This window comes from Amphiura filiformis, chromosome 3, assembly GCF_039555335.1.
Source record: "Amphiura filiformis chromosome 3, Afil_fr2py, whole genome shotgun sequence".
NCBI classification, from domain to species: domain Eukaryota; kingdom Metazoa; phylum Echinodermata; class Ophiuroidea; order Amphilepidida; family Amphiuridae; genus Amphiura; species Amphiura filiformis.
Genome location: NC_092630.1, coordinates 26,100,985 through 26,120,820, shown reverse-complemented (window position 1 = coordinate 26,120,820; position 19,836 = coordinate 26,100,985). Strand labels below are relative to the sequence as shown.

The following is a 19,836-nucleotide window of genomic DNA, read 5'->3' as shown; positions in this document are numbered from 1 at the left end:
TATTCATTCCTGTTTCTGATTATAGTGTACTTTAATAAAATAATATTCCCTGCAAAAATCAGGTGCTGCATTGGTGATAAAATCATGGGTTTTTAAATAATACTGAACCATGTTGTTTTATTCATTCAATTGAAATTTAAGTGGAATGAGTATGGGATGTTCATACCACATCAAGATAACCGAACTCGGTCACAACCAATGGAGTGACATTGGCAAAGTCAGACCTTGATCTACATAGCAATTTCCCTTGATTTGCCTCATTTGTTCAGCTCAAAAATAAAAGGGGGACACATCTTTCAGTGAAAACAAACATTTTGTGGAACAGAAAAACAAATCTTATTTTTTATGGAAATGTTACAATATTGTTTTATTTATTTTCTCCACCTTACACAGTGATGGGTCTTGTAGTTGAAAACAATATAACAATAGAAATCCCAGATCCGGATCAAACCAGACAAATCATTGAGAATCTGAAACCAGACACTAAATACAAGATCACTGTCAAAGCTAGGACAAGTGCAGGAGCAGGAGAAAAGGTTTGGGCAGAAACTAGCACAAGACCTGAAGGAAGTAAGTAAATGATTATCTTTTTTTTATCATCTATATATTCATGTTCTTTCTTTGCTTCTTTATTTCTTTCTCTTTTCTTCTCTCTCTTCTCTTCTCTACTCTACTCTACTCTACTCTACTCTACTCTCCTCTCCTCTCCTCCTCCTCTCCTCCCTCCTCTCTCCTCTCTCTCTCTCTCCTCCCTCTCTCTCTCCTCTCCTCTCCTCTACTCTACTCTATTCGTTTCATTTTCTTTCTTTCTTTCTTTCTTTCTTTCTTTCTTTCTTTCTTTCTTTCTTTCTTTCTTTCTTTCTTTCTTTCTTTCTTTCTTTCTTTTTTTCCTTTCTTTCTTTCTTTCCTTATTTCCTTTCCTTTCTTATTATTCTCCTTTCTCTTTCACCACCTGTTTTATATTTGTTTCTTGTGTTTCTCTTTCTTTTATTTCCTTCAATATCTCATTTATTATTATGAGGCCTCAAAGTATGTTGCAGTCTACCCTAACCCTACCAAATACTACAGTCTGGGTGCCACCCCTTAAGCTGAGTGGGCGGGCAACACACAGGGCACCTCTGACCTAAACCGAGTGTTATGGTTAATAACGGCCCAGAGGCAGAATCCACAGAATCCATATATGCATGAAAACTGGTCAATATAAGCAAGACTGATGCCTTGAAGCCGACATCGGAGGAGCACCAGCAATGTAAACCAACGGCATGTCCACTGACCATCCATAGCCATTGCAGGCATGGGTTGCCTGCTAGTAACCGGAGGTGCTCACAGTAGCCGTCCCACCCTCAAATATGTTGCTCAGTATTGTATATATATATATTATATTTGTAACTCTTTACCTATTTCAGAACCTGTTGTACCTGCTAAGCCAGTATTTAAAGAAATTGGGACAGTTTCAATGAACGTTTCATATGAGCTACCACTTGAGGGACCGGGAGCAGATTACATATCAATCAAATATTACAAAAAAGGTATGTTTTCATTTGGGAAAAACTGGGGGGGGGGCGGCATGATTCTGTTTGATTTGGATAAGCTTATGACTGGAGTGTGTATGTGTCTGATTAATGGTATACGATGTATTGTTGGGCGTCTTGCGAATGGTAGTGAGCTTTAGCAAAAATTGCATTGCTCAATTCATATTTAGCGAGCGTGTAGAAGAATTCAAATATCACAGATATACTTTTGTAGGTCCTGTGGTTCTTGAATTATGTTGTAAAGAGGGCTGAAACAACAACACTTTTGTAAAACGCACATAACTCATTAACAACAATAAATTAAGCAAGGTATAAGTATATGATTTGTAGAATGAACTTTCGCAAAACACCGAAGTGTTATTTTTCAATAATATATTGATTCAGATAATGAAAATCGATTTATTTGGCTGCTTCGACCAACAATACCTCATATACCCTTTAAGGCCTATTCAGTGATGTGCTTATCCCGAGGATCGTAAAGATTATTAAAATTCATATTTTGACATCTTTGTTAGTGTCATATACCGTAAAAACTCGATAGTTAGCATATGTACTTACTATCGAGTGCTTTTGAAAACATGAAATTTTACCAAAGTCCGGCGTTTTACCAACTGAGCTAATGGGGTTGAGACACATTTGCAGGTTTTCTTGTTCGTATATAACTATGTGTATCAATGATTTGCTCAAAACCCTTTACACTTTTGTGGATGGGGCTCTTCATGTTTGCATGTTTTAAAAGCACTCAATAGTAAGCACATATGCTAACTATCAAGTTTTTACGGTATACTAACATAGCCAAAAGCCATGTATTAAAGACAACATGAGACATGAATCTGTAATTTCTCTCCTTAAGTAGAGAAATTAGCTACACGTATTTGAATGGGACTTCAACTTTGTAAATACTGCCGTTTTCCTCTTTGTTTTTTTGCCAAATTTTTCGTTTCAAAAATATCTGATGACGATTTTAATGACTTATCCTTTACTTTTAGGCAATTTATACTTTTTTTGGGGGGGGGGGGGCAAAAGCATGACTCGTAGCTTTTCTTGATATCTTAATAAGTGAATAGAAAAAGAAATGTTTTCAATTTACATTTGTAGACAACAGAACCCAAATAAACATCTAAAAAAAAGTAACTAGCCCGCGCTAAAAAATGGCCATTATTCAAAAAGGGGCTATTGTATTACAAATCTGTAAAATGTGTTGGAAGCAGAATTTATTTCTGCGCATTTGATACGATAGCCCAGAAGACAATAAAACACCGGTCAATTAAATGTAGTGAGGTCCAGATTTGAAAGTTGCACTTATATACAATACAAAAACACTCAGATATCATTACACAGATTTCCTTCCATTATACTGAATACAAAACTTTCCAATCTTGGGTTACATTGATTTAAATGTACGCTGTGACGTCAATATTTAGTCAATTGCTACAATGAGGTGTCAAAATGTTGCGGAAATAAATTCTGCTTCCAACGCATTTTACAGATTTGTAATACAATCACCCGTTTTTGAATAACGGTCGTTATTTAAGGGGGGTTAGTTACTTATTTTGAGATGTTTATGATGTGGTCAAACATACTGTTAGAAAAATAACAAGAAACTGAATATAACAGGCAAAATAGAGAACACAAAAACTGACACTTGTTATCTAGGGTCGCCTTGTCCAATGAATAACATTGTCTTAAATTTGTCCAATTGTCTTTCAGGCGAAGATAAATCCAAAGCCAAAACGACAGAAACAATAGATATATTTGAGGAGGATGCCATACATGTGAAGAATCTAAGTCCAAATACTAAATATTTATTTCAAGTCATAGCTAAGAATGATGACGGTTCAACACCTGGCGAGTGGGATGAAGCAAAGACAATAGGCACTGGTAAGTACGCTTGGTTTGTTTCATGATGTGGTTTTTTTCTCTAACCCTAACCCCCACCGGGCTCTTTCGCGACGGGAAGGGAAAGAAGAAAGGAATAAAGAGAGAAAAGAAAGAAAGAAGTTGTTTGCTCTGGGTGGGATTCGAACCCGACTCGCATGCCAAGCATTGGGTCGGCGACACCTTGCCACGGGTCTTGGGCTTCGCTGGCCAGCGAAACCGTGCCTATATATCACTTAGGGTGATTGCGTCATCACACCACGTGGGTTGCACGCACGAACAGCGCATATATCAAGTAGTATTTTGTAGTACTTGGTCCTGTTAGGCAAAACCCAACAGTGGCTCAAACGGCCTAAAAAAAGATGTCTAAAACACAAATAAAAAGAACCAGACAAATGGGTCAAAAACTGACCGCAAAAGTTGGTGGCTTAGATATGGTTTTGAATGAAGTTATGATAATGTTGCACTTGACAAGTGACTCGGGAAGTTAATTCCGCATGGTGGGCATATATGGGTAATATGAGGTTTTGGCAAGAGAGAGTCTACAGATGGGGGGGGTGAAAACCACAGCTGTTATGATTCTGGAGATTGGGTCTTGGATGACGTTTGTAAGGATTTGGAGATGCACAGAGAGAGTGGCACAAGGAGAGTTGCACATCTTGTAGAGATGGCATATAGTGGCAACGTCACAGTGTTTACCAAGAAGAGGCAGATTGGCATCGAGCAACAAACAGGTCATCAGCCATCATTGGAAAGATTTCAAAGTTTGCATATTATATCTTCTTCGGCTGAAATTTGGTTCACGTTTTTCTAATACACACATACATACATACTCACACCCCTACGTGCAATCGCCGTCAAACGTAGACGCTGTTTAGGACCATGCAAACATGGACGTCCAAATCCGTATTCAATCAACATACCGAGGAAGTTTTTCGCCATTTTTTGTGTGTATTTTTGTGGTTATAGAATTTAACCTAGTAACTGCAGACGTTATCTCTAACATAATGATAGCGGACGTATTTCACAAATACGTTATACATACAATTGTGGTCGTTTGCAGACCTCCACTAACCGAGGACGGTCCCCCTTTGCCGAGTAGTCCACAGTTGGAATGTAGAGTGTGTGTGTGTCCTCGATTGAAGGCGATTGCACACATATACTTATAATATGCTATTCCAAAGAGATCAAAGTGTTAATTTGTGTGATAATATGTTTGTTTGCCTATTTATGTGTTTGTTTGAGGATATTACTTAAATTCTAAATGCAATTGGCAGAATCAGCGGGGAAAGAAGACCCTGTTGAGCTTGACTCTAGTCTGGTCTTGTGAAGAGACATGAGGGGTGTAGAATAGGTGGGAGGTCTCTGGCCGCCGGTGAAATACCACTACTCTCATCGTTTCTTTACTCTTTTCTTTACGCTATTGCCTGCCCCCTCCTAAAAACAAGCAAATAGACCAGAGTAGGCACCCCAACATACACACATATGAGTATAAACCGGTAACCGAAAATATTGACCCACCACAGGATGTAAATCTTCTGGAATTCTGGAAATGGGGCATAAAAGAAAGAAAATTAAAAAAATATATTTCTGGAAATGTATGATGGAATTTTTGAAACAAAACAAGGTAGCTCAGCATCAAAAGAGCAATAAGAAAAGGGGGGTGATGCCCTTTAACTCCTACTGTAGACTCTGTCTATCAAGGGTAATACTCCTACCACACACCAAACAAAGTGAAAGGCACCAAGTGACTGTGAAGTCAAACTGTTGGGGCACATCATTGAAACTTCAATACTGCCCTCTCTCACACTATCACACATTGGTGCAGATTTGTTTGCTGCCCTCAGTCTTGGCAAAGCAAAAATAAATTGATGCATGACATGACATGTTATGATAGGATGTCTGTAATTTGTTTTGGTAATTTTTCTCAATACTAATGTATGTGTTTTGTGTGTTTGTTTTGTTCTGTTCTAATTATTGTTTGTTTTGGGGTTAGTTTTGCTTTTATTAAGCAAATCAGTGAAAATATGAATCTGTTTTCGATTGTCAGTTTCTGACCAATATGGATATCATCCACAATGGGAGTGACCCCCCAGGATATCATCTAGGAAAATTTAATTCAATTTGATTTGATTCAGACTTTGTTAAGTCATTCACAGTTTGAAATGAAAATGTAAAATGATAGAAACATTGTTGTTTCTAAGAAAAGCTTAAAAAGAGGTCAGTTTTGTTTCTCGGAGTAGTTGGCATCCTTCTACTATCACCCACATCCTCTGCCCACACCATGTCTGTTACTACAATTCCCCCATCAAGCCCCCTCTTGATGAAAACTTTGCCATTACACCAGCTTCCAAATATTTTTTCAGATGCAAATCCTTCAGTGTCCATTCCTCAACACCAAATTAAGAATTCAGCAACATGAAGGCACAGTGGCCAGAGATTCTCACGCTAAGTGTAGGCCCAATTTATCAATGACAACCATATGTTTTATGCTCTCCATATAGCTAATTATGGTGCGCAGAACCTGCCTAATGAAAAACTCAATAATCTCTAAAGCTACCAACCCAAAACTGTGAATGTTTGTACTCTTTTGAGTCTATCTATGTGCAGATATAAAAATTGGTCATGAAAATGTAAAATTATGATTTTTTTAAACCACATTTTTTTTTGACATTATTCTACTGTCTGCATCGAGTTGGTTAAGATACTAAGATCTCATTCATTCTCATCTGTCAGGACACAGTTACATAACCTCCATTAACTTGTACACTCAAATAATGACCTTTAAATGTCTTGGGTACTGAAACTCATACTGCATAATTTGAGGTCAATTTTTGAGCTATTACTGTGGGATGGAGGTTATTAAACTGTGCCATTGAAGATGATGCTATTTCTGGCTCATAGAGAAACTTGGTAGCATATTTGAATGTCACAGGGTTTATCATGGGTTGTAGGAACTGGCTGTATTTCAACCATGATCAACCAAGCATGGTAATGAATAAGGAAACCTCTGACACAGATCTAAGAATGATTGCCGTGCTTCTTGCTTTAAGACTGCAATCTATCCGAGGAGGAGATGCTTTCCCTTGTAGGGATCATGCCCTCTTCCCATGTTTATAATGGGGCAAATCCCACCCGCCCTTCTTGCAGGCTTTTGTTTAAAAAATGTCTGGTAAAAATATTTATTCCTTGTTTTCAAAATCACCTTCCTTTCCACAAAGACAGATAAATGTGACACAGGACATCAAGTTTGATCTAGAATTCATTATCGAAGTTATTTTCAATATCCCAAAAAGTAGTAATAGCAAGAAATCACAACATAAATGTGTAACATTCATGAACCAGCCAGTTGAAGAAGTCATACCTAATGTGTCGGAATAATCACAGAATACACTTAAAGATTTGAGAGTAAATTTTGATGTTATTGGCTTCTATTATGTTGTATTAAACATACATTCAGTCAGTCACTGCTGGACAGCCTACAGCCATGAGTTCAAATGGCGAAACAGAGCTTGATATATGCCAACTAGATACCATCTAATGCCTGCAGGATATGTTCTTCCTAGCTTGGATTCATAAATATGAAATATTTTTAATATAATAAGCTAAGTTGCCTGAGTGAAACCGTGACTAAGACCTGCTTTCCGTTTTTCTTTCAACTTGAGTCCTCCTAATAAATATTTGTCTACTTCTTAAATTATTTGTCTACTTCTTAAGCCAAAACAGTCAAAAGAATATTTTTCTCTTCTTAGTATACAGATATTTTAGCTTTTTTAAATGTCACTGTTGGAAGGTTTCATGTACCAGATACTAAAATGGAAAGTTTCAAAAACATATGTTAGCTTCCAGCTACATACAAGAAATTATATGAGTGTGATTTTATGTTACAACTACTTAACTCTCTCCGTGCTGGTGTCGACTGCAGACGACAAGTTAAAAAAAAAAATCAAAAATTCAAACAATTTCAGAATTGTTAATTTTCATGACCATAATTGGAATCATCATGAAAAATGCATTAAAATGAGTACAAACAAGCCTAGTATTGGTTCAGTGGTTCTTAAAATAGTTCTTGATATTTTGAGAAAATATCTCAAAGCTTGGGACTTTTTATAATATGGATAGCACAAAGAGCATTAATGTAATTTGGGCAGACATTTTTCAAAAGTGGGAAATTTCACATCTCGTAAAAGTGCCGATTCGTTTCACTTGTTAGAAGATCCCAATTCATACCTCAGCCATGACAGGTGCTATTTTGAGTTTCACAAAATCATGACAGGAAAACAACAACAACAACAATAATATATTCCATGGCTACCCCGTGGCATTCATGTGTAAGCTATAAAATGTGCAAGCTGTGACTTGCATTATGTCCAGCAAACCGTATGCTTTGAGTCTGGACATATAAACACAATGTTTGATTTTTAATGCACCGTTACCAAACACATCCAACTTAATCATGCTATGGCACACTGTATAGATTTGACAAAACTCGCCTGTCGACATTGGAATGATATCCATTCGTCAAATTTATACTTAATATTGAAATATATTGTCCTTATTTTGTGGTGGTGATTAAGTGTGAAAGGCTACTACCATGGTATTTATTTACCCCTGTTTACGTTTGTCACGTCTGATATGAGTCCTTTTCATATTTATAAGGCAAAGTGACAATTTGTGATGTGATTTTTTTGTCCCTAGATCCCGAAGGATTAACAATGCCAATTAATAATTTGCACATATATAACATCGTATTTTGACACAATATAAAATAAGCTGCAATTTTTACCGAATATGATAATGTTACAGTGCATTTTTTATGTGGATAAAAATGAATGTTAATAAACAGTGTTTTATGTTTTGTTTTTTCTACATCAAATTTAACTGAAACTGTATGTCTTTTCCTTTTGATTATTGGTTTTTTGGTTTATACCAATTTAAACTGAATTCTTGTGTATTTTTTATTTGCACATTTAATTCCGTAGCATACTCTTTCAACAACAACAAAAAACATAATTCTACTTTTAATTGTATGCTTTTTACATTTATTTATTATTTTGTTCAACTGATATTAATTTTGATAATAAAACAATTGTCTGTCCGCTATTATTAGCGAGCCCAAGAAAATATATGTTAAGTGCGGTTAGTTGATGTGGTCAGTGATACGTTGATGCGGTAACTGGTACTAACTGCTAGCTGTCTGTCTGTCATCGTATTGATAACTAGGGAATCCGCAAATAGCTGGTCAAACATGGGTCATTTCTGATGACCAGTTTGTTTGTATTAGTGTAAAGATGGGCAATATTAATTGAATTGGTCCTTCATGAAATGACTAATCATCGGCTCTGTGTCAATTTACCCAGCTTTTGATTAAAAAGATTGAAACCTTTTTCCGACCGTAATCCATCAAATAAAAATAAATGATGAGGCTCAAATTGATGAGACTGATATTTTATTCATTAAATCATGATTGATTTTATTACAAATTAACGCTTTTAATATTTACTTTTTTTCCTCTTATACAGGACAATTCTACACACTTTATTTCTTAAATTTTGGGTTATGCTCTTAAAACCTGATATCCGCGGCGACTTTCCATTAAATCAATAACCAAGCATGCAATATTGTCAGGTATTACAACCGACAATTATATCATATGTCCACTTGGAAAACAATCCTTAAGAGTTAAATATGCAAACCTATATTCTAAATAAAATAATTCTGCTCCAACAACCTTCCCCCTCCACAACATGATTTCCTAACAATAGTAACCGAAATGGTAACCTGATCTTTATTCCTTTATAGGGCAGATGTATGTATATTCAGGTACATTTTCAGTTTATGTCTTCTTCAGTATGTGATGGGATCTAATGATTCAACAATGCCCAAGACGGCAATTGTGAAATTAAGATAGAAGTAAAAATAGGAAGCAAAAAACAATCAAATACTTACAAAAATTGGCATTATAAAAGTTGATTACTTTGCAAGCAGATATGCTAGGAAGGGATGTGCGGATTTGGGCAAAATTTGATTTTGGTTACAATGACCATCTCGAAATTGTCAAAATTGCCGTTTTTGCTCAGATTGGATCCCACTGGGCTATTCCAGTTGACATCCATACACCCCCTATGAAAGACATGACCTTAATCGCCTACACAGGGGGTGTAGAATTCAAATGGGAGTCGCCCATAGGTAACCCCATTCGAAATTCACACTCCCTGTATGGAATATTAAAGTCATGTCTTCCATAGGGGGGTGTGGATTTCAACTAGAATAGCCCACCAAGTCCCATTTTCAATTTAGGTTTATTTCAATATAAGCCACTCTGACCTATAGGAGGGATAAAAAAGATATCTATAGGAAGATATACTGATTAATGAGTACAGTAAGTAATTGACCTGCTAGGGTTTTTGGGTGTGTTGTGCATCAATGTTTATGTCTGAATCCCTGCCTGTTAAATGAGCCTCGCTGAAGCTGAGTGATAGCTCAAGTTTTGACATTGTCTTGGGGGTAAGCAGCTTTCATTTCATGTACTCTTCAGGGTTTTTTCTTAAACATAGTGTAATTTCATCCATCTTCGCTGATTGCTGTGCTCGTCCCGTAGACAACCATTTGAGTGATGGGTTATGAATTTGCTAATGTTACAATGTTATTAATCGGGTTGTAAAAGAGGGTTGGAGCATTTGGGACTTAAAACAGAGAATGTTCAGGTATTAATTTCGCAAAGATGTATTGTTACAGAGATGCCAACCCTCATTATTTTGGAGGGAGGCTCCCTATTTTTGTAAACATTTTTGTCATTTTTTACACCCAAATTTGGCAACCTCCCTATTTCTGGCAATTTTTGTGCCTTTGAAGTTGCATGTAATTTTGAAAACCAGGCTATTTTTTGTTTGAATCCACCCTCTTTTCTGGATGTTAATGTTAGCATCTCTGTTTTAGTTCAACAGCCCTCAAAACTTATGACAACTCAGAAACTTAAAATGCATCAAACTTGTATGTGAAATTGCAATTAATTTAACGTAACTACACTTTTCTGTTTAATATAAGTAGCCCAATGGGCCCAAAATACCACACTTCAGCAACACTTTCTTCAGTAGCTTCAAATGTCTCATATTAACTACCAAGTTCATTGACCCAGCATAGACATACATGAAGTATGCACCATATTTAACCTCAGTGGTATGTAGATAACATTTGGTACACATCATAGTTGATGAACTGTATCGCACGTTTGCCATTTTGTCCCGGTGCCCTATTTTTTACCTCATCTTGCAATGCTAGCATTTAGGTTCAATGGTTGTCAGTTGCCTGATTCTGTCAATTCATACCTGTACAAGCAGTGTTGTAGTTATCTGGTTAACTGGGGCTTAGTAAAGATACGATAACTTGAAAAGGCATCAGCCTTTAACTATCATTAAAAAATCCATTTACTCTCACCCTAGATGACACTCAACTAATCGAAACATGAAGATAATTTATGTGTGTGTGTTGTTTGTTTGTTTGTTTTTGTCGAGTTTTTCATCACCATCCAATATACCAATACACGTTGGGCATGTCTACACTTTGGTTGGTCCTGTAGGCAATTTTAATTTGAAAGGTGGTACTCCCTTCATATTGCACGCATCGGCCAATTTGTCATGGAAATCAAGGGGATGTTGTTTATGAAGATGAAGCAATTTCCCATGGAAAATTGGTTTATATGTGTCACTATCCGATAGTCGATCAGCATAGGTGAATGTAGGGTTTGGAAAATGGCTTTTGAGGGTATGGAGAGGCTAAAATTTGCTCAAATGATTTTTCAGATAGGGAGGGGGAATGATCCCCATTGCCCCCCCCGAGGTTCACCACTGTTCAGTGTAAAAATAAGTAAACATCTAGTAGGAAAAAATTGAATGTTTCTAAATAGCTTGTCTTTATGATAAAATAGAAAAGAGACATAAATTCTCTAAAAAGAATTCTCGTATTTCTTATTATGTTGTACATGAACCATGTCCCTTCAAGCGTCCTACTATGATAAAATGAGAGTAAAATCACTTATTAGAATGATCATTAAATGTGTCATAACACTACATCAATACTAACCGATTTGATTATGAAGAGAACCGATCATTATTATGGTGATAAATTTTGATGTTGGATAGATTGTGACTGGTGGACCTTGTTAGGAGAAGATGAGTTTCACAGATGGTTATAGATACATAAGTAGGTAGGTAGTTAGGTGGGTGGGTTTGGGAGCAGGATCAGCCTGGCTTCATCTGATTAATCAGATTTTTTTGTAATAATTTCTTAGCCACCTTTTGTAATCTGGAAATTGGGAAATTCTAGATACTAGATTTCTAACACACTTCTGCATCAATTGTTTGCAATATGATGTGAATTATTCCCAAATGAAAAAAGAAGAATTTTGATGATATCAGAGAAGTGATGGATCCAACCTGGGATATACCCAAAATGGATCTATAATTATGTGTGATTCATGACTTGGTAGGTTTGAGCAGTATTAATTGATGAAAACTACATGTATATGTTTATAAAACCCAACAGTTTGCTATCAAGTTGACCAAATGATATAACTAGTCAAGCGAGATTCATCGTTTTGTTCTTATACCGACAACACCTTAAGATCAACCTTAAATTGAACTTCCTATTATATAGCCTAAATAAGAACATCTTTACTCCATCAATCAAAACTACCAGATGAAATTCATCTGGAATCAAACTATCACATGTACTATCTCAGCCAGCGGTAAATACCATCATGCTCATCATCATTATCATCTTTACAATACCATCCTACACAAACAACCCCAATGTCGGCAAAAGGTGCACAAAATATGAAATAGCTTTCAGGTGCCAAAAGCTTTTATATCCCTACACTATGAACCACAATAGCCTCATCCCAAAGACATAGTTCAATAACCTTAATTAAACAATCATACTGCAAAATTCGACCTCAAGTTGCAGAGTATGAGTTTTTGTACCCAAATTTTCAAAGGTCATTCAATAAATGTACAAATGTATTGGGGTTAAAGAACTGTGCCCTGATAGATGAGCATGTTGTGGATCCTATTGCTAGCTCCGAAAGGTAATGCTTGAAATGATCAGCTGGTTTCAAGGTGGGCCCTTTTTATAAATTCATGTTAATGTCAACTTGTAAAAAAACATAGATGATTTTCACACACTAAAGGGCGTTTAATTAAACTTGAACGAAGATGAGCTGAATTTCATACACTATAGGATGTTAACATGAGCTTGAGGCATCAGTTGATGTTGCATAATCAACTAAAACAATTCTATTTTCAATGTACGGGTTATGCTTCATGATCATGACAATGATGGATCTATTTTCATCATATTTATTTATTGCTTTTATATGCATTAATTACTCTTTTGGTGTCGTTGCTCTAGATAAGGGTCACGGAATTCGGCATTAATCAAGAGTTGATCCGAAAGTGCTGTTCGGTGAAATGCTATTGTGTCATTAATAATCATCACTCATTAACAGCTTGCTCTGTAGATGAGATGTGGGTGGATAACAGAGTCAGATGGTTGGCACAGATGGGGTGTTGTCTACTGTAGATGTATTGAACTACTATCATGTGATTTGCTCATTACGTTTGTGATAGAGTTCAAAGGTCAAGTAATTAAGGTCAAAGGGTGACATCATCAGGCCATCTTTGCACAGGCTCATTAAAAGTCAGATTCATTGATGACATTTTGGAAAAATATCATTAACTCGGTTGTCCTAAATTAAAATTATAGAAATTATAACTATTAATTTTAGACATAATCTTTGATAATATTTCAAGATTTTAATCCAACAGTCGATTTGTAACCAGTATGATATATTTATGCCACATGCCAGAAAATCTTTATGTAAATATGTTCCACTTCCAACTTTCACTCTAGAAAGTTTAATATCAATAAAAACAACTATGTCCTATTTCTAAATCCCAAAAAATCGATCAGCAATGTTTCTCCCAGTTTTCCAATCCATACCGTATTCACTATAATTTAGGCTAGACTCCTACAACACAGCCAAGATGACATCAGACGCATATATCTAGCTGCATCCCGTACACTTTGTGTATGACTAAGGAGGCTGCAAATGATCTTGGTTACTTTTCCTCATGCTTACATTTTTATTTTGTTTCAATTGCACGTACCCCGTGTACTTCCTGAGATGTATAATGTTGCAGTGGTGAACTTGCTTGAATGTGTTACATGTAAATATATGCACCCGTTTGCAATGTGGAATACAAACACAAGAAAACTGTTGGAATCTAGTTTAAGGGGATACCAGGGGCCAAAAGATTGAAGAAGCCCTATATTGGTTGCCATCCCTCCTCATCTGTAGTGTAAAAAGATTGGAAGTATAGGCAAAAATTACTTAAGTTTTTAAGAGTGTACAAGAAATTGATGTAATTTTCAAGAGAAAATTGTGTAAGTGCCCCTCCCCTTTTCTCAATGAGCCTGAGCAACTGAAATCCCTCAAATATCTACTTAAAGTCACCATCTAAATTTTCCGGTTTTGAATTATGATTATTTTGACTTCAGATACACTGCATTTTTGATTGGGTGTGTAATTTTCCGATTTTTATTGCATTTCTTAATTAGCCACTCCCCCAGCGCCTGAAGCAATATTTAGGTTACATTGATTGCTGCATTTTTTCAAAATTTGTAACACAATTGCAGTAAAAATTAAATTGCTTTCAAAAAATAATATTCAAAATCCCATCAAGTTATGTAGATGAAATGGACATGTCATCCAATCCATCTAGCATATCAAGAAATGTGACATTTATACACGGCTTATGCCACCCTCCCCTCCCAGCCTGACATACCAGAAACAACAATTTGAAATAAACGCTCACAAGTAAAATGCTGGATGCAGAACAGTTATCATGATTATCAATCTATAGGTGTCCTGCCTTCATCTAACTGACCCAAATGCAACTGATATTTTCATCAAATGAAATAACAGCATCCAAGTATGTGAGTCGTTAATTCAATGAGGCCAGAGGGGGTTGTGCTTTGCTTTGCTATAAACAGATCTATATGCCGATTTCAACTGATGTAGATTCTAATTGTATTATGTATGTTTATAAGTAGAGGTTATTTATAAAGTTGGTACATTTGAACTTTGAAAGAGCTATTTTCTTCAAATTTTAAATTGTCAATACAAATTGGTCACAAGCATTTCAGTTGTTATTATGCCATATAGACTGATAGCAATATATGAAATGGAATGGGGATTTCTTGGATTACAGAAAATATGCATGCAAAGCAATCTTTGTTTTCTTGATATATGAACTGTTTTCGCTTTGTGTGTGCTTAAGGTGCCTTACATTCATGAACAAAAAGATTCAAACAAATATAAGGGATGGAGGGGAAAGGCAGATTCACAATTTGGCTAAAAAGTTTTTCTTTTTTTGACCGACAGAAACGTTAATCACAATTTAATAGTGTATTGGATCTTTGCTTCCGTGCATCAGCATTCAAATCATACAAATTACATAATAGAGTCAGATTATCCAGTGAAATACTATTACACAATTCCTTCACCTTGCTTGTATAAATAAAGTTCAATCCCCACGTTGACGTCCCCGGTAATGTAATAATACTCCATCTATGAGAGATTCCGTCAGTCACAGCGGACTATCCGTTTGTATTTTGAATAGAGTGACAAATCCTATTTGGTGGTGATTTTCAGCCTACAGCTAAGCGACACCCTTTTCTTACACGTGGGAAAATTGGTCACAAATCCGTTGTCACCGTATGGATTAATCTGATAACATATTCGGAAACGAGATGTTGAGTGGTAGAAGAGTGCCTACCAAAGTGTAGTACTGGGTTTTTCAACCGTTGGTAGTCAGTACAGTCATTCTTTGCAAGACTTTCTATCATGTCTATGGCTGATTAGTACCCTAGCCCTTTTCTTACAAATGAAATTTTCCGCACCACATATCTGCTACCACTCATAGATTAAATCATATTATAAATTTGTAGATGATATTCTTGGTGGTAGAAGAATACATGCCAATTGAATATATACCGGTAGTATTATTGTTCAGCCTTTTGCGGGTCAGTTCGGTTACAAGTCCTATACAGCTAATCTGCGACCTTTTCTCACAAATGTAATTTTGTTCACAAATCTGGAAATCTTGGCTTACAATCTGTTGTTACTCAATGAATAATTGTATTACATAGCAGGATTGGGACCAGGTGAGCAACGGAAGAAGAATGGTAAAGCAAATTAATTTAATATATTCCCTGCTTCAGGAGTTGATTAGTTATGTTGGGTCCTAGCAAGCAGGGGCATAACTAGGATTTTTTTTTCGTGCAGGAGGGTTGCAGATTTCAAGAAGATGCACGTTTTTGCACCCATGGCCCAACATTTTGACGAAGATTTTGTACAAAGGATGTTCTCAAATCACATAACAAAAAACAGCAGATTTTATGCTTTTCATTAAACCACAAAGTGGACCTTTTTTTGCTAATTGTTGTAGGGGTGCACCCTATGGTGATGCCCCAGCTGACAAGACTCAATACAATTGATACCATTTTTGCAATATTTTTTGAACATTTTTAACTTATTTACTTATTTATCATTTTCAACTGAATCAATTGTGAAATAAAGCAAAGCAATTCAATTTGCAATCTGCAATTATTATGAATGTATACAATTAAACTCCCTTATCAAAATGGGAAACACAACTAATGTTCATATTTGTTCACATTATGTTATAATAAAGACAAGCAGCAGTTCATTTCCAGACTGTGCCAATGTGTAAAATTGTAGCATTTTTATTCACCTCTATGCGTATGACCCGGTGATACGCCTCGAGCCTCTTGTTTTTATTTTCTCTCTCACTGACTGGCGGATGGGAAAACTCGCAAAAGATTTAGGTCATTTGTATTAATATGCAATGATATAAAAAATCTCAGCTTTGTGACTGGTGGCAATTAATAAAGTTATATCGTGTCTGGCTTGATGTGCAAGTGATCAATTTCATATTTGCGATATTTGTCTCTCGGCTCGGAAACCAGTTATGCATTTTATTACGTCGATACCTCAAGTGGAATTTAAAAAGAATTGAAGTATGCTTGTGTATTAAGTATACCTTGCAGGATGGTTCATGCTGTATATTTCTACCAAAAAATAAACTAGAATTTGTCACTTTATGTAGGAGTTGAAACCTATTAGTTATAATTATGCTATAAACACGATATGAATTTAAATTATGTAGCTTTAATTTTAATCGTAATATTTCAACATTATCTTCGCTGTTCAAATTACCAAGTTTACTAGTGGCAGTCCTTTGGGAACTAAACCAGTTAGATACATAATTGAGATCTTGTTTATGACAACATATGTTGACAAATTTCAGGAATCCGAGCCTAATGGCTTGACACATAGAACCCAGTGTAACATCTTTTAAGCCTGTAGGTATATTGTGTGTGCAAGCATTTTGACTGAAGATTTTATTCAGGGTGAACTGTGCTGTCATAGTGAAAAGGGGTTAAAAAGCAAAGTCATCAATGGAGCAGGTCGGTATTGGTACTTTCAATGGGAGTCGGCCCCACTATGAATCAAATAGCCTCAATGCCAGAGGCATAGTTCACTAACCCCTATTTAACAATCAGTGCTCACAATTTGACATCAGGTTGTGCTGTATATGCATTGGTACCCAAGACTTGCAAAGGTCATATGAATGTAGAAGTATATTGGGATGAAAGAACGGTGTTCTGATTGATGAGCTCGTTTTGAGATTGTCAGTTTCTACATCAAAGTTCTTTCACTTCAAATTTGCCTCTTTTTTTGCTTTCAAGCGGTGATGTGGTAACTTGAAAAAAGGATAATAGTATGCGAGGTTTTCTGTTTGGTTTTAGTATTTAGAATATAACATGGAAGTAGAAGACTGGTTGAGCTGATTTTTGTGCATGGTTATAAATTCCTTATAAATTCTGTTTTGTGACACATTATCCTTAAAAATATGTTAATTCCAAAAGAATTCAAATCTGTGTCAAGGACACATTTTGTTTTGTATAAGCATACATTACATCAACTCTTACACCTTGATGCCCACACAAGCCAGGGTGTTCCAACATAGATAGGGATTAGGGAATCTCCTTCATAGGGCTTTTATAGTGTATTATGGTGAATATAACATGGAAGAAGAAGACCTTTTGAGCTGATTTCTTTGCATATCAACCCAATTTTGGTCAGAAACTCTGTTTTGTGACACATTTTCCTTTAAAAAAATTCCAAAACATTGAAATCTGTGTCAAGTACACATTTTGTTTTGTATATGTTTCTAGATTACATCATATTGTACCCCTTGAGGCCCACACAAGTCAGGCTGTTCCATCATACATAAGGAATCTCCTTCATAGGGCTATTATCCCTATCATACATCTGTTATGATGAATCGATAGTACATATGAGCTTTTCGCCCTGCACTGCTATAACTCCGTCCGTCGTCATCGGCCGACCAATGATGACAACAGTGATTATCTCATGTTTACATGCCTTTCTCAGCCTGTCATAGTTAGGTTTTGGAAAATCTGCTCCCAGCTGGTTTGGCTGGGGGAGGTTTACGGAACAAGTCGAGAAGACTTTTAAAAAACCCAAAAGTTGAAAGTTGTGGCAAATGTGAAGGTTGCAATATTTTTATCTGATTAATTCAGAGTAACTTGTCAAGTATGTTATCATAATCCCCTATTGAGAAATAGTTCACTAGTCACAAGTGATATTTTTATAAGCAACATTGCGTTCAGTAGTATGCTGTATTTTTAGCGCCCTGAGTACAATAGTCATTCATATTCGGAGGGACTTGTTAAATAAAACATTGAAATAAAAGTCAAAATTGAGAACTAACACTAACTAAAACATTATAAATTCAGTGTATCTGATATAAAAATCGTCATTATCCTATACTTTGAGGTTTAAATGTAATTTTATTTTCTAGGAATTTGACAGAATTTACTTGTACAGGTACATTGAAAAATGGTGCGCATAGACACTTGTCACTTGGAAAAGAATTCTGTAGAGGGAACATATGGGAGTGTCGCTAATAAGGTCGAATACTGTACATTTTGTTTATTTTTTAATGCTATTGTCTTCTAAAATAGAAACTAGATCATTGAAAAGTGCAATGTGTGTAGGGGACCAAAGTACTTGCAGTGAAGTTACAGATTCTGACAGTAAGTATTCACAGCCCTGTGTGCTGCCTCCAGCAAAGGATATTAAAAACCAACAACAACTTTGTTTAGTAAAGTGACCAATTAAATCAGCATCAGAAAAAGTTCATGGAACATTTAAGTTGATAATCAGTTTTAAATCATTGTAAATGCCTTTGAATCTGTAAATAGTATGCATGTACACTTTGCAGCAAAATAGCCTCATTACCAAGTGGCATAGGTTACTGACCCCTATTCAATGATCATAGCATAAAAGTTGACCTAAGTTGTTAGGTATGAGTTTTAGTACCCAACATTTTCAAAGTTCACTCTATGAATGTATAAGCATATTGGAGATAGGAACTTTGTCTTGCTCAGATGAGCATGTTTGAGATTCTAGTGATACAAGCAGACAAGGGTCAAATGTCTTATTTTCACGGTCACTTTCTTTTGAGGAATTGGAAAAAGTTTTGGCCAGCTCCCTACTTATAGCATCAGATAATAGGTATTCATCCCGGGGTATTCATTTTCTAGAAAGTTTATTAATTATGTAATTTTTAGTTATGTAAGGTGAACTGTTTAGAATTTTTTGCAGGAACGGTTTTGAAATTTAGTTAACTTAATAGTCTTTTACTGTCCGTGGCATTCACAAAGGTTGTTTCAAATTCAATATACAATTTGTCAGGAATGTAACCACAGTTATAGTAAAACTATCAGACTAAATCCTTGTCAATGGAACAATTGTATATGACATTATCCCACGCCATAGGCAACATATTCCGGGGTTAAATATGGTCATTTTCACAGTAAAGGGTGTAACTTTTGATTTTTAGGGTCAAAATTTCAAACCACTTAAATATGTTTCTGTTTACTGAAATCATGCATAGAAGCAACTTAAATTTCAGTAACATAATGTTTCAAGGCTTAAATCTTTTGATTTCTAATAAAAAATTTGACATTTCCATAACATTTTGGTTAAAATCTAAGAAAAATGTATTTTACATATGCTCAGAAAATTATGACATGAAAGCTGGAATACATGTAAAATCCCATTCCAAAGTAAGTCAACAGATATAAGTTAAATTTTATACCATGTTTTGCTATGTTTGTAATTGCAGTTTTGAAAATTTTAACATCAAGTGTCATTTACAATGGAAATTTCCCAACCTTAAACATATTTTTTAAGTTTTAATTGGGTTCCTAAAATAATTTGAATGTCTAACTTCATGTTCAAATACTACTT

At 35.6% G+C, this 19,836-nt stretch overlaps 1 protein-coding gene across 1 annotated transcript in view; it reads left to right on the top strand.

The window, feature by feature from the left end:
• Window positions 1-19,836, top strand: part of LOC140148273 (neuronal cell adhesion molecule-like) — a 56,659-nt gene that overhangs the window by 3,378 nt on the left and 33,445 nt on the right. The window contains exons 6-8 of the mRNA XM_072170168.1: window positions 394-570; window positions 1,407-1,529; window positions 3,243-3,413. Of these exons, the coding sequence (XP_072026269.1) occupies window positions 394-570; window positions 1,407-1,529; window positions 3,243-3,413 (471 nt within the window). The remainder of the gene's footprint in view (window positions 1-393; window positions 571-1,406; window positions 1,530-3,242; window positions 3,414-19,836) is intronic.